General features: G+C 34.0%; 1 protein-coding gene across 5 annotated transcripts in view; it reads left to right on the top strand.

The window, feature by feature from the left end:
- LOC111002790 (myc box-dependent-interacting protein 1) overlaps positions 1-12,970 on the top strand; it is a 42,763-nt gene extending 29,793 nt beyond the window's left edge. Inside the window, exons 2-10 of one of the 5 annotated variants that reach the window (XM_022273010.2) lie at positions 6,091-6,226; positions 6,581-6,771; positions 7,167-7,271; positions 7,407-7,577; positions 8,158-8,296; positions 9,286-9,489; positions 9,911-10,054; positions 10,870-11,012; positions 11,263-12,970. In XM_022273010.2, the coding sequence (XP_022128702.2) occupies positions 6,091-6,226; positions 6,581-6,771; positions 7,167-7,271; positions 7,407-7,577; positions 8,158-8,296; positions 9,286-9,489; positions 9,911-10,054; positions 10,870-11,012; positions 11,263-11,343 (1,314 nt within the window). In that variant the 3' untranslated portion in view covers positions 11,344-12,970. Of the gene's footprint in view, positions 1-6,090; positions 6,227-6,580; positions 6,772-7,166; positions 7,272-7,406; positions 7,578-8,157; positions 8,297-9,276; positions 9,490-9,910; positions 10,055-10,869; positions 11,013-11,262 lie in introns of all 5 variants that reach the window. The other 4 variants (XM_045628971.1, XM_045628972.1, XM_022273013.2 and 1 more) reach the window with 4 other exon arrangements.
- Positions 12,971-13,011: the final 41 nt, after the last annotated feature.

Raw genomic sequence — 13,011 nt, 5'->3', positions numbered from 1 at the left:
TAGGTTGCGTCCGTTTGTTTGATAATTTTTTGTGACAAGTATCAGCCTATATCTGACGCATGGTTTGGATTTTTTTTGCGTTTTATCACATAGGCAATTTCCATGTTTGCCTTTACCGTTGGAGCATTGAAAATTGAGCATTGAATAGAAATCAACATAATTTCAAATTATATAAAGCATTTTCCGGTAATTTTCCCTCTTAATGCCATAACAGACTCGATTAACTGCCTGGATACGACCGCTGTTTAGACATTCGGAAAATTTATTAACAGTTTTTTCCAATAATGAGTTTAGTACTTAGATTGGTAAATTAGTAATTAGCTTCGATAAGATAACCTTATATCCCATGAACAATGAACTACATAAAACTTTATTGTCCGTTCAAATGCTTCATTAATTGTGTTGTGGCACATTCGTCACGGGCTTGGTGTAAGAAGAAAAGATTCGGTTTTAATTAAGTATTAGGTACAAGTAAAATAATTTGATCGCTTTGATCACTTATTATTAAAAGATAATACATAATTACATGGCCAATACAACCACAGCACACAGGAATTACATAGTTAGTAATAAATGGTATGTCTAATAGGATAAATGTAAGACAGTAAATTGCAAAAGAAAATGTTCGGTTAGTAAGCTTCGGTGTTGCAGGAATTTTTGATAAGTGGCAGCGGCCGCGAACTTTGACTTAATTTGACTTTTCTCCTTTTTTCCGACTTTTCTCTGCATCATAACGTTCGTTAAATTCTAGAAATAAATTCTCGAATTGGTTCAACCGTCTTCGAGTTTCGCGCTTTACAACAAATTTTTGCCCGCGAACTTAGTTTCTCTTTTATTCCTAGCCTACCTTTTTTTGTACATACATGGAACATTTTGCTTTTCTACCCTACAGAGACTGTTCGGTTTTCCGAAATGAAAACTTTTTTTCTGTTTATTTTTCTATATGAGTTTATGTCATAAGATTTTAGTTTATGAACAAAAAATAAGGGTAAATTGTATAGGGGGGAAAATAAGGGTTGTATGTATTTTTGTATGCCGTAACATAAAAAATTATTGAGCTCGACACCTGCATGCATTGTATAATAAATTTCATAAGAATCGGTCGAGCCGTTACGGAGGAGTAATTGTAACCCGAAAATTTTATATATATAGAGATTACGCTACGTACAGATTTTTCTAGACATTTTTGTTTCTGGCTACTTACTTATGTGAGGTTCCTATCTAATGAGTACCTAATAATTTATGTCCAGGGGGTTTTAGGCAGTAAATGTCACTCTGTGAATTGGTAATTTTAAAATAAGCAGTAATGAAAGTCCAATAGGATGCATGATGCACATATCAAACAATTTTATCGTTTCTATATTTAGCTAGTGCTCTGTTCTGGCAGAGCCACTTGTATTTGCCACCATACTGATTGTGCATTAAATACATCAGAATATATATAATCAAACTATATAATCAAACCCATCAGAATATATAATCAAACTCTTTTTTTATAGTATGATTTTTATCGACTTCAAAAAACGCTAAGAGTAATTTGTCGTTTCCAAAAGGGCAAAATTGTAATTTAACTGGGTTTAACAACTAACACAATAACACTATAGAAGGTTTTGGTTTGCGTTGAAATAACTAATCGTTGATTTGGTATATTTTTTATCATGAATATTATACCTTAATTGGATTATATAATTATGATGATGATTATATATTATTAAAAGCGGTATTAATTTACGCGCAATACAATCATTATTGTTTTGTGTATTATATACAATTGGTCTTAGTATATAAGTTTGAAAACTGTTCGATCCTAATGGATAGCAAAACTGTGTCCAGTTTATGTTTCCACACTCAAACTATCTTATTATATATACAATAAAATAAAAATAAATTAAACCATAGAGAATACTGTTGTCTTAACACTATTGTCTACTTGAATTTAATTGATATCACCACAAATATGCAGTTGCGAATAGATTTATATCGCGTCTTGATGAAAATTTAAAAGTTGAAAATAAATGAAGCAATTAATTGATTCCGTTGCGTGCAATTAAATACACTTGACTTTAAGTGTTTGTATTGAGATTTACTTTCTCCTATCGTCTTCAATTAATTTGACGATTGCTATGAAGGACGGCATAATATAGAAGGTTCTTAAAATCGGCTGCATACTACGCAATTTGATTTAAACGTGTTTAGATGTAAAGAGTAAATAAGAATTTGTTGGTATTTGGTTCGTAGTGTTATCGCTGACGGACGCTGTTTCACGATATGGTTGACAATCGTCAAGTGAATTGGACTATACCGCCTATTGTTGTATACGTATTTCGATACGATGCTTCTTATATATATTATTTATATATGCACCTGTTGTGTGACTATTTATTTAATACTATTAACGCATTTTTTGTAGGATACCGTTGTTTTATTAAAATAAATCATTCTCAATACTGGGCTCAAATTCGTTATGAGAAAAATTATTTTTACTTTATTAATGGCTCCACGAAGAAGTAAGCAATGCGGAAATATCGAGTGACAATACATACATTTGATAAATGTATACAAATTAAATCGGCAATTTCACAAAAATACTCTTTCGTCTCATTCTGTCAAATTGTGTTTGCGCTTAAATGAAAAGAGATGACGTAAATAATAAATACAAAATTATTTAGTTTTATTAAGTAAGAATATTGCCGATTATTTATCTATTTTTAATTTATTTTACTACAGTCATTTTGTTTTCATTATTAATGGAATAATTGATTTGGTTGTATTTGGAAGTGAGCTATTAATTACAAAAGCCAATAACAACGTCCTTTATTACGTAATCTATTCGTTTCCCTTTTACTATATTTTTTTCGTAATCCTACAGCTAGTATAAATTATATATAGCACAAAAAATTATACCAAACATATCGCTAATAATGGCATGTACATATTATATACAATACATATTATATTATATACAACAAAAGTTTCAAATTATAATATCACACCGGGTGTCACCTTTTTTGGGGTGACACCCGGTCCCTCAAATTTAAGAACAATGTACAAACAAACAAAAAATCGCTAGCATATAACTTTATTTTTCAGGGATCCTCTACCTCAGCTCTGCTCTATGCAGAATTCGGGAATTTCCGCAAAAGAGCCTGACGTTGTCGTGGGGGATTCCCCGTCCCATACTCGCGATCTTTTAAAAAAATATCCATGGCCTATCATATGAAATTTTTTGCTATTTAATTTCAATGGGGTGACTCCAACTACCACCAACTACCGCACCGGGTGCCACCCAAGGTAGCTACGCCACTGATTAGCTTTATTATTTGATCGTCCGCATCAGTTAAGACATGTCGGTACCTCCTATGGCCCTGTTGTTGGCAAGGGAATAAGCTCCATCTTCTCTTCGTTTAATTACAAAGTAACTATTAGACGATGCAGGAGGTAGGTGTCTGAGATTAATAGTATGCATTTTAGGGTCAACTCCTAAGTCACTGATTAGCCTTTTTCGCACGTAGGAAATTGTTTATTATTAATTGCACTCAAGATATGGCTTGACTGATATGGCTTATGTTTACAAACAGATTATGACAGATCCTAATGAAATTACAAGTTACGAGGTATTTTATCAATTATCAAAGACATATTGTTGTTATTATAGATTAGCGCGCTTAACAGGACAGTTATGTGCGACACTTGGTCGTGAGGTGAAAATCGCAGTTTTGGAGTTAGTGCGGTGGAAAACTTGGGATTTTAAAAGGTTTTTGTCTTAAAAATATTTGTCTTACAAAGTTTTTCTCTTAAAAAGTATTTTTCTTATAAAGTATTTGATTTATAAAATATTTGCTTTAAAAGAATTTTTCTTCAAAAGTATTTGTCTTAAATAGTGTAAGATTATGGCTAAACACACGATTCGGCCATTGCTTGCCGTGTGTTCTAATCTTTGTCCTCTACCGTCGTTGTACCAATGGGTTTTCATACATCTGTGCTCAATTAATACTTGATCGACGATACGATTATGGAGACATCATTAGAAAACCATCAAAGACATGTAAACGCGTCAGGCATAGAAGCCTTAGGTATATTATAGAAAATGGATGGGGATTCATCTAGATTTTTTGTCAAATAAGAATTCACGAGATTTTGTAAGCCATTAAGAATTACTTGACGTAACTTCATCAGCTGATTAAGTAAAAAGTGTAATTACAACCTGACAGAGACAATACCGTAATCGGAGGCCTCGGTCAAAGACAATCGAAAACGAAAACGAACGTAACGGATGTGACGTCACGCAACGATACGCCTGTTACACTTGATTGTGGGTCGTTAGTGTTCTGCATATAATTAGCGGGTAATGTATGAACTAACATACTCGTTACGTATATAAAAAAGGTTACCAGTGTTACCCAACGTGGTGCCAACGTCCCACAGGGGAATTTCATTGTTATGATGGGCAATTCGAATTTTAAAATTTGAATTTCATTATGTTTTGAAAATTAACTTTTCGTTAACAATTTTCTAGTAATTCCTAAAATCTATCTATCATTTATGTATTTAAGTGAACAGTATTTTTTGTAATATTAAAAATTAAGTATTTTAAGTTGTTACTGTTACTGTTAGATAGGCTAAAAATATACATACAATTTCCGAAATAAGCCAGTATTTATACAAAACACTTGCATATAAATATTGTTAAGGGGGCGTCACGCGACTACAGCATAATAACTTTTAACTAAGGGGCGAATGAACTAATCGTGCTAAAATAAGCAAAATATCAGATTTATTTAATTAAATCCCTTCAAAATATTTAATTATATAAATCGCGTGTTTCATAAACTTGAAAGTCAAATGGTCGGTCGTTGACTGCATTACCATAGACAACGGATTAAAGGCTTTAGTTCCATACAAGGTAGCCTGTATTTGCATTTGATAGGAACTCTTGGATGTCCTAATCATTGTACATTCAGATGTCGTTCAGTAGAATTCCAAGGAGTTGTTTATTAATAACTATACGGCTTCCTGCACTTTGAGTAGTGTTTTACTGTTTGCAAAACGGAAACAAATACATTTATTTTCCTTTTCCCAATATTGCATTTAACTAGTTGATATGCTGCTGCTGAGACCTATAAATTGTGCGGCCACCACCCTTCCCTCGCGGTTAGAAAATATACAAAAACTTGCCATAAATGTATTTTTTTTGCAACAGGCGGCAAACGGGCAGGAGGCTTACCCGATGTTAAGTTAAGTGATACCGCCGCCCAACGACACTCAATGCCTGAGGGTTTGCGAGTGCGTTGGCGGTCTTTTAAGAATTGGTACGCTCTTTTCTTGAAGGACTCTACTTCGCATTGGTGCCATTGCATAATATCGGAGCCTCCTATCCGTTTGTTGTTCTATATAAAAAAGGCATACAAAACCCTTTTAATATAATGGAAAATATATACATTACATATAATCGGTAGACCGATGGTAAGTGTTCGCCATAATTCGATATGTCACGCGATAACGTTACGAATACTAAAAACATGCTGATTCAACGTGTCATTGACCTTGTGTTGTTTTTATTGTCACCTTAATAGCGGCTGGGATAGTCGTAATTGAATAACACATATTAAAAGGTAAATATTTCTAATGATATTCATATAAATCTATACTTAAATATCTATTATAAAATATATTCCACATAAATAAAATAAACATCGGTCATCATTTATATAACTTATTGGACTTGTCCCATAATTGGGGCAGATGGCGTCCACAGTGAGTCTCCATCGCGTTCAGTCTGAAGCCTTGTATTTCACCTCGCTGCAAGTCTTTTCCGCTCTCTTTGCCTCATCTGCAACGCCATCAGGACGGCCACGCTTTCGTTTTCCTTGCGGTTTCCAATGAGGCGCCTGCTTATGGAAAAAATTTAACCTCTACAGAGCGTTAGACCCAAAATGTCGACGGTGTTTGGCAGGCAGGAGGACTCCTACTTACTTATTAGACTGACAAATGATCATGAAACAGATACAGAAATCTGAAGCCCAGATGTTAAGAAAACGTTGTATAGCATCACTGATTTATTTGTTTTAATGAAACTTACATTTGTTACAGTTATTGCAAAACTTGGGCAAAGTAGACAGGACCCTCGATGACATATTCGAAGAACACCTTCAGAATTTCAACAGGCAGCATCAGCAGGCAGTTCGGCTTCAAAAGGAATTCAACAATTACATAAGATGTATACGTGGTAAGAGATTCATTATGAACATTATACATTAGAATTTAATAAAATTTATAATTACTGTTAATTTGAGTTACATATTGCATAAATTTATGCAAATTACAATTTTCTGATATGTGATCGACTTTTCTGAAACGGTCAGAAATCACATCATGACTCATTTAACTGTATGATATTTACCTCCTTTAACAAAGTCAGTTACTTGGTTTGACCCAGAGGTTTCTAGAAATATAGATACCTGAACGGCAATTGTGTTTGCCTGCTATGGCTAGAAGAAGAGATCTATAAATTTTATTCCAACAAATCTTTAAATAAATGTACAAACCATATTAATTTTATTTTGTCATTTTACAATTACAGCTGTTCAAACTGCTTCCAAATCTTTAATGGAGGCAATCACAGAGGTGTACGAAAGCGGGTGGTCAGGCCACGACCTGCTGTACGTCCAGGCCCAGAACATGGAGATGCTGTGGCAGGACTTCTCGCACAAGCTCGGAGATCAAGTGCTGATACCACTCAACACGTACTCCAACCAGTTTCCTGAAGTCAGGGTGGGTTGTTTTAATTAATGTAATCAAATATCTACAAAAGGACTTTCCAAATACAAAAGCGTATTAGTTGTAAGATCGGCAATGCCCTTGCGAGCCCAGAGACGAAGGTATCTCTTAACATCAGATAATCCTCCTGCCCGTTTGCCCCCGTTTTTTGTTTGTTAAATAAAAAATATAAAAGTGCGTGAGTACAAAGTACACATGTAGAAGTGAAACGTTGTAATTTAATTACTTACTAAAACGCTGCACATCTTCGTGACGTTGCGTAGAAATTTTACCCTAAGAAGTTTCACTTCAAAAATTTGAATTACTAAATTTGACCCAAGAAAGAATAAAACAAACGGGGTGAGCTAAAAAAATATATGAATTTATTAATTTCTACCGTCATTTTCCAGAAAAAAATCGAAAAGCGTGGTCGCAAGTTAGTGGACTATGACGGTCAGAGGCATAGTTTCCAGAACCTGCAGTCCAACGCTGCCAAGAGAAGAGACGACGTCAAGGTAACAGATTCTTTTAAAATCCTATGTTTTTTTTAATATGAGATATATCGATGTCACCATAGACCAGTACAGGTGGTTCGGATCTTCAACCGTTATACTGGTTTAATAAAATAACCTATACATTTCTACTTCCAGGTGACGAAGGGCCGTGAGCAGCTGGAAGAGGCGAAGCGAACATACGAGATCCTCAACTCGGAGCTCCATGACGAACTGCCAGCGTTGTTCGACTCGCGTGTGTTGTTCTACGTGAACAATTTGCAGACATTGTTCTCGGCGGAACAATTGTTCCATTCGGAAAGTTCCAAGGTTATATTTTTTCCGATATCTTTTGTGTTTGTATACAAGTTTTATAAAGGTCTGATATTGGTACAATATCTAAATTGTTTAAACTGTGTACTCTCGTGAGTGCATGAGTGTGTGTAATGTAGCTATGTACACCGGTATGTATAAGTAACAATGTCATTGTACATTCAGCGTCATTATTTAATTACAATAATTCACTTAAAATTAAAAACAATAACAAACCTTAAAATATAATATTAAAGGGACTCCTTTTAATACTGTATTTTAAGCAAGGTTCCGAAGATACTGGCAGCATTCCCCCTTTGAAAAGCTAATTCTTATTCCGAGATAGCTGCCAGCTCTTTGGTCTGCTGTGATGTCGACTAACCCTTTTGCTATTTCCCTAAAAAGCCTCATATCGTTTGGACCTCACGGACCAAATTTCTCGACACCGAATGGGACAAAATCATATTTGGAGCCTAGACCCTGTATAAGTCTGCAAGACTTTAGCTTTTTCAGCCGTATCACAAGCCCATTAATACCATGCGTCACTTTAAATATCGTCCTACAGTTGCATTAATATTTTTTTGTTTATTGACTCCAGGTGTTCTTAGAACTAGAGGCAATAACGGACAAGTTGGCAACGGACTCCCAACGCGGCTCATACAAGAAATCCAACAACGTGAAGTCAGCCACACTCACTTCCCACAACGGGAACCCTCCTTCACCCACCAATGTGCAAAGTGAGTCATTGCTAACTTCAGTCTTTAGTATTTGCGTTCAAATGTGGATTTGCTGTTTGATGTCTCATATTTGACGTTCTGAACTTTAAGAAAGGTTTAATTTATAACAAAAACTCTAATTTTTGGTTGTGATAACTTGTTCATAAACAAATACTTTAAATTGCTAATTTTTAAATGCAAAATATTCGAAAGCTATAATGACGTACACTAAGGCCGATTCAATCTTATGCACAAACTATGTAGTAAGTCTGGAAGGAGTTTTTTTATATCATTTACAAAAGGTTGAGGCTTAATTACTTCCCTTCCCCCATGTAACGCGCTGTAACGTTCTGTTTAACATAACCCCCCCCCCCCACAACAATGCTACGAAACGCACCGTAGTTCAAACCCCCCGTACGCATCGTAAAGTTTTACAAGAACAGACATTACGTAATACTTAATGCTCCCTTATGGGCAAACAACAATCACGAAAAGAAAAAGAACCAAAGATAATAATAAAAACTAAAAAAAGTTATTTTGAAGTTAAATTATTATATAGACAAGTCGCTCAACTAAATTAAAAGATTTTCAATGCATTTTCGTATTATCGAAGAACATTCAAATTTTTGAAATACCCGCTTATTTCAAAAGTATTTATACGAGTTATTACAACCATTTTCTTAATTAACATTATGTTTGCGTTTTGGTATAGACAACAATAATACAATGAGAATGTTTTGTGCGACACGTGCCCATGTTTAATTTAACTGACAACTAAACTGCTCTGTGTTATTTGTGTTGGAACTTATTTAGTGATACAATTTAAATGAGTTTTTACACGTAAATGGCAACATTTGTTTAAGTTTGCCACCACTGTAGACTAGATTGTTTGTATGTTCACAAAATAAGAGAAAGTTAAATAAATTCAATATGGTCGGAGACTTTGAATTTTCAACTATTGCCATTTACATAATGTTTGGGCATGTGTGTGTACGTATCAGTGTGTGTAGCGCCTTCCCCCCCTTCGCCTCGGGCGGATACCCCGTCGACGCCGGAAAAGGATTCGCCAGAAACCCCCCGCGCTTCGCCCGAAACGCCCCGAGAGAGGGAATCGCCTCGAGGATCGCCCATTCTGCCTTCCCCAGTCAACGGACATTCGGATAATGACACGAAAGACGACAAAAAAGTCGACGAATTGTACGACATTCCAGTCGGTAAGTTACGATAATTCCCTCTTAGGTGACACACGCAATAAGATGTTCGGATTTTAATTTAAATTTAGAATGTCAGTGGAATCGTCATGAATGTCTATTCTTTGTGAACGGTTGCCATGGTTACTCGCGCGTTTTATCAAATGCAATGCAGTGTTTAATATGTTAGTAGCGTGTTTAGGTTTTACACCATTCCCAATTGCACTGTTTTTCTTTGCTAGTTTAAAAACTATGTATATACGCTCTAACACCTTAGCCAATGTTTAGTCTTGGTATCCATTATTAGCTTTATAGTCAACCTATGTTATCTATTATTCCACGAGAAATTATAAATTAAGGAAAATAATATTGAGACGAAGTTTATGGATTTTCGTGGAAGCGTATTGTAGTGTAGTTGTAGTATCTAGGAACACAATTCTCTCAGGTTCACCGGCCACTGAGGCGGTGAATAATAACGTGGAAGAGAAGAAGAAAGAGGAGAAAGAACCGGTAGATGGAAAAGAGACGGTAGACGGGAAAGAGACAGACAATCGTGCGAAGAGTGACGATGTGTATGACATACCCGTTGGTGAGTTATGTGAATCGTGTATACTGTATATGTTGGATATATATTTACTGACAAGGTGGGGTCACTAAAAGCTTCAATAAGGATGCAATTTCCATTTACAATAAGTCCTGTTGTAAAAGTTCTTATATATAAATGCAATATTTTGATTACGAAATTATCACTTTTATGCGTTTGATGGTTAAAAAATTATTTATAAACTACTAACGAACATATATATTTAAATTTGTTTTCAGGCGGGGCATAAATCTTTGTAAATATTTATTTTATATGTATGTCTGCTTTTTTATAGATAACGCTTTGCTTGTATTAACACAGTGTACTAACATATTAAATCCTTTAAGATATTTATTTTAAGAGGGTAACCTATAAACTGTGACCGGATTGTACTGGGTCATCGGGGAAATTTTAATAAGAGTGCATTTTACTTTCTCCATGTATTCACCACTCGGGTACAACAGTATATAAGCGAAATAATGAAATGTTAATTGCTATGTATCGATGGAATGCAATATAACAGTAGAGTGTCTACGTCTGGCTATAGGTTACAGGAATTTCAGTCTCATTTCATCTGTTTAATTCCATTTATTTATTAAAGTTCATGGATCATATAATACTATATCTACAGTAAATGTTACAAATTATCTTTTCCAAAATACATGACAAGTATGGTAGCTATAATCATCTGATTTTCATTAAAATTTATTTTAATTGACCTTATTTGCTTGAAGCATTGACTGTTCAGGTGTACGTACTGTAAAGGCGCAAAAATGTATTTTGTTTACTGCTATTTTTCGTTAATATAATAAAATTCCCAGGGGCAACACTAGCGGGTCTGCCAGCGGGCACGCTGTACCGTGTACGTGCGACGTACCGCTATACGCGCGAAGATAGCGACGAGCTCTCCTTCGAAGTTGGGGATACCATTCGCGTCGTGGAGTACGACGATCCGGAAGAACAGGTGGGGAACTCTAATTAATTATATAATTAATCTTTATTTTTTAATTAAAAATTGTTAGGTACAAAAGTTGCCATTTCTTGTTGGTCTGACTGATGATTCTAAATGACATTAATTTTAGCTTCTTGTTGAATTTAAATCTGATTCTGACAGATGACAATGCAATGATATCGTTTTTAAATTATAAATATATATATTGATGTTTAACTAGTAAAGTTTGTTCGTATTGAAATATTGAATTTCGCTTTCGCAGGAGGAGGGTTGGTTGATGGGTATAAAAGAGACAACGAACGAGAAAGGCATGTTTCCGGCCAACTTCACTCGGCCCATTTGAGCCAACAGTCGCCTGTCGCCATTTCTCGCATAAACCTTTGTCTATGGAGTATTTCGTCAATCTAAAATTTGCAAAATTTCCAAATTTAATCATCCTTCCTGTATGCTCTTGATTACAGGTCCAAAAATATATTTATTATTTACATAACTGTTTATTATCGAAATACGAGTACTTCCCGATTTGAGTCCCGATTTCGTTGTCTTCGAGATGTAGCGAGTAGTCTTTGAGAATTATTAGATTATATTTATCGGTGTTGTATTACAACGAATTATTTATTGTGAAGCGACGTACAGAGTGTAATCGATTTTGTAAACCTTTTACTAACTGGAGTATAAAATCACTTGTTATTCGTATTTTTAACCAAATATAATTTTTAACACTTAAATTTTACAACTTCCGACATATCTTGCACTTTTGATACATTTGGATTAAGGAACGGACAATGTCTGAACAAATTGCTCAGTTGAAAAAGTGACCTTATTCATTGATAATATTATTTATTAATTGTATAAAATTATGATTAAGAATGTACATGAATTATTTATTGTTCACTTTCTTCGCTTGATACTTCTTAAAATCACTGCATTTCACTATACAATTGTCTGAACGCATTTTATTATTTATAATTCTTTTTAAAGCCTAAAAATTTGTGTGAACCTTTGTCAAAGTATATAATTTTTGTAAGTATACAAAAAATTCGATATATTTTTGAAAACCATAAACTATTATATAGCTAAATATATAATATAGAGAACAAAAACCTCGAATAAACTTAAAATGTACTTTGGGCGTCTTGACGTTTCAATTACAATGTTGCTATACAAAAACATCTTGTGAAAGAATCGACGCTGCTAAAAGAAATTCTTTTTAATTATTTTTAGGTTCACTTGTATGTTTGTTTATAGACACAACTTAGATTTAGATCTATGTATATAAAATCAATTAAAATACAATATATTGTTGACCCTATGTTATTGTTAATTATATTTTTTATTAATTATTCAATAATGTAAACTTGCTTTGTAAGTAGACATATTTTATTTCCTGTTTTTGTTTTAACCATATTCGTGAACTGATACTAATTATAAAATGGTATGCTTTATTTAACATTGTTTGTGGATGGGATGTGTTTAAGTGGTGGTTTATGATACACATTTTGTTTACTGGCAATACCTGTTTCATGCATCATCCATGGTATAGAGAAATTTTAACATAGCATTTTATCATTACCCATTAAATTCATTATTATTAGCATGTTCTTTATTTTGAAACTTTTCTTCAATATTCGTGTCAAAAAACGGTGCTTTTCAGTATAGATAATAGTATCACTCCAATTTCAATATGAAATTATAGAATAAGATAATCAGGTTTTATGAAATTTCCAATAATTTATGTCAGTTCAAGTAAAAATGTTTTCAATGCAAAGCAAATGTGAGGTCAAAGGCCAAACTTGATTCGGATCTGTTTGTTTTATTTGGAATTTAACATAGATGATCATGAAAATATCAGATCGAGTTCTTGGCTTTTTTCGTCAGCAGTGCCATGAGAAGGTCCATAGTAGATGATAATATGTAAGTTTGTTAGGATTTGTACAGTTTTTACAACTGCAAATAAAATGTTTCTCACACATGTGATTTTTATTTATATCCTATATAAGATATATTTGTG

The sequence above is a fragment of the Pieris rapae genome, chromosome 7 (assembly GCF_905147795.1).
Source record: "Pieris rapae chromosome 7, ilPieRapa1.1, whole genome shotgun sequence".
Lineage (NCBI taxonomy): Eukaryota > Metazoa > Arthropoda > Insecta > Lepidoptera > Pieridae > Pieris > Pieris rapae.
The sequence above is the reverse complement of the archived record's forward strand: the minus strand, read 5'-3'. Positions and strand labels throughout refer to the sequence as shown.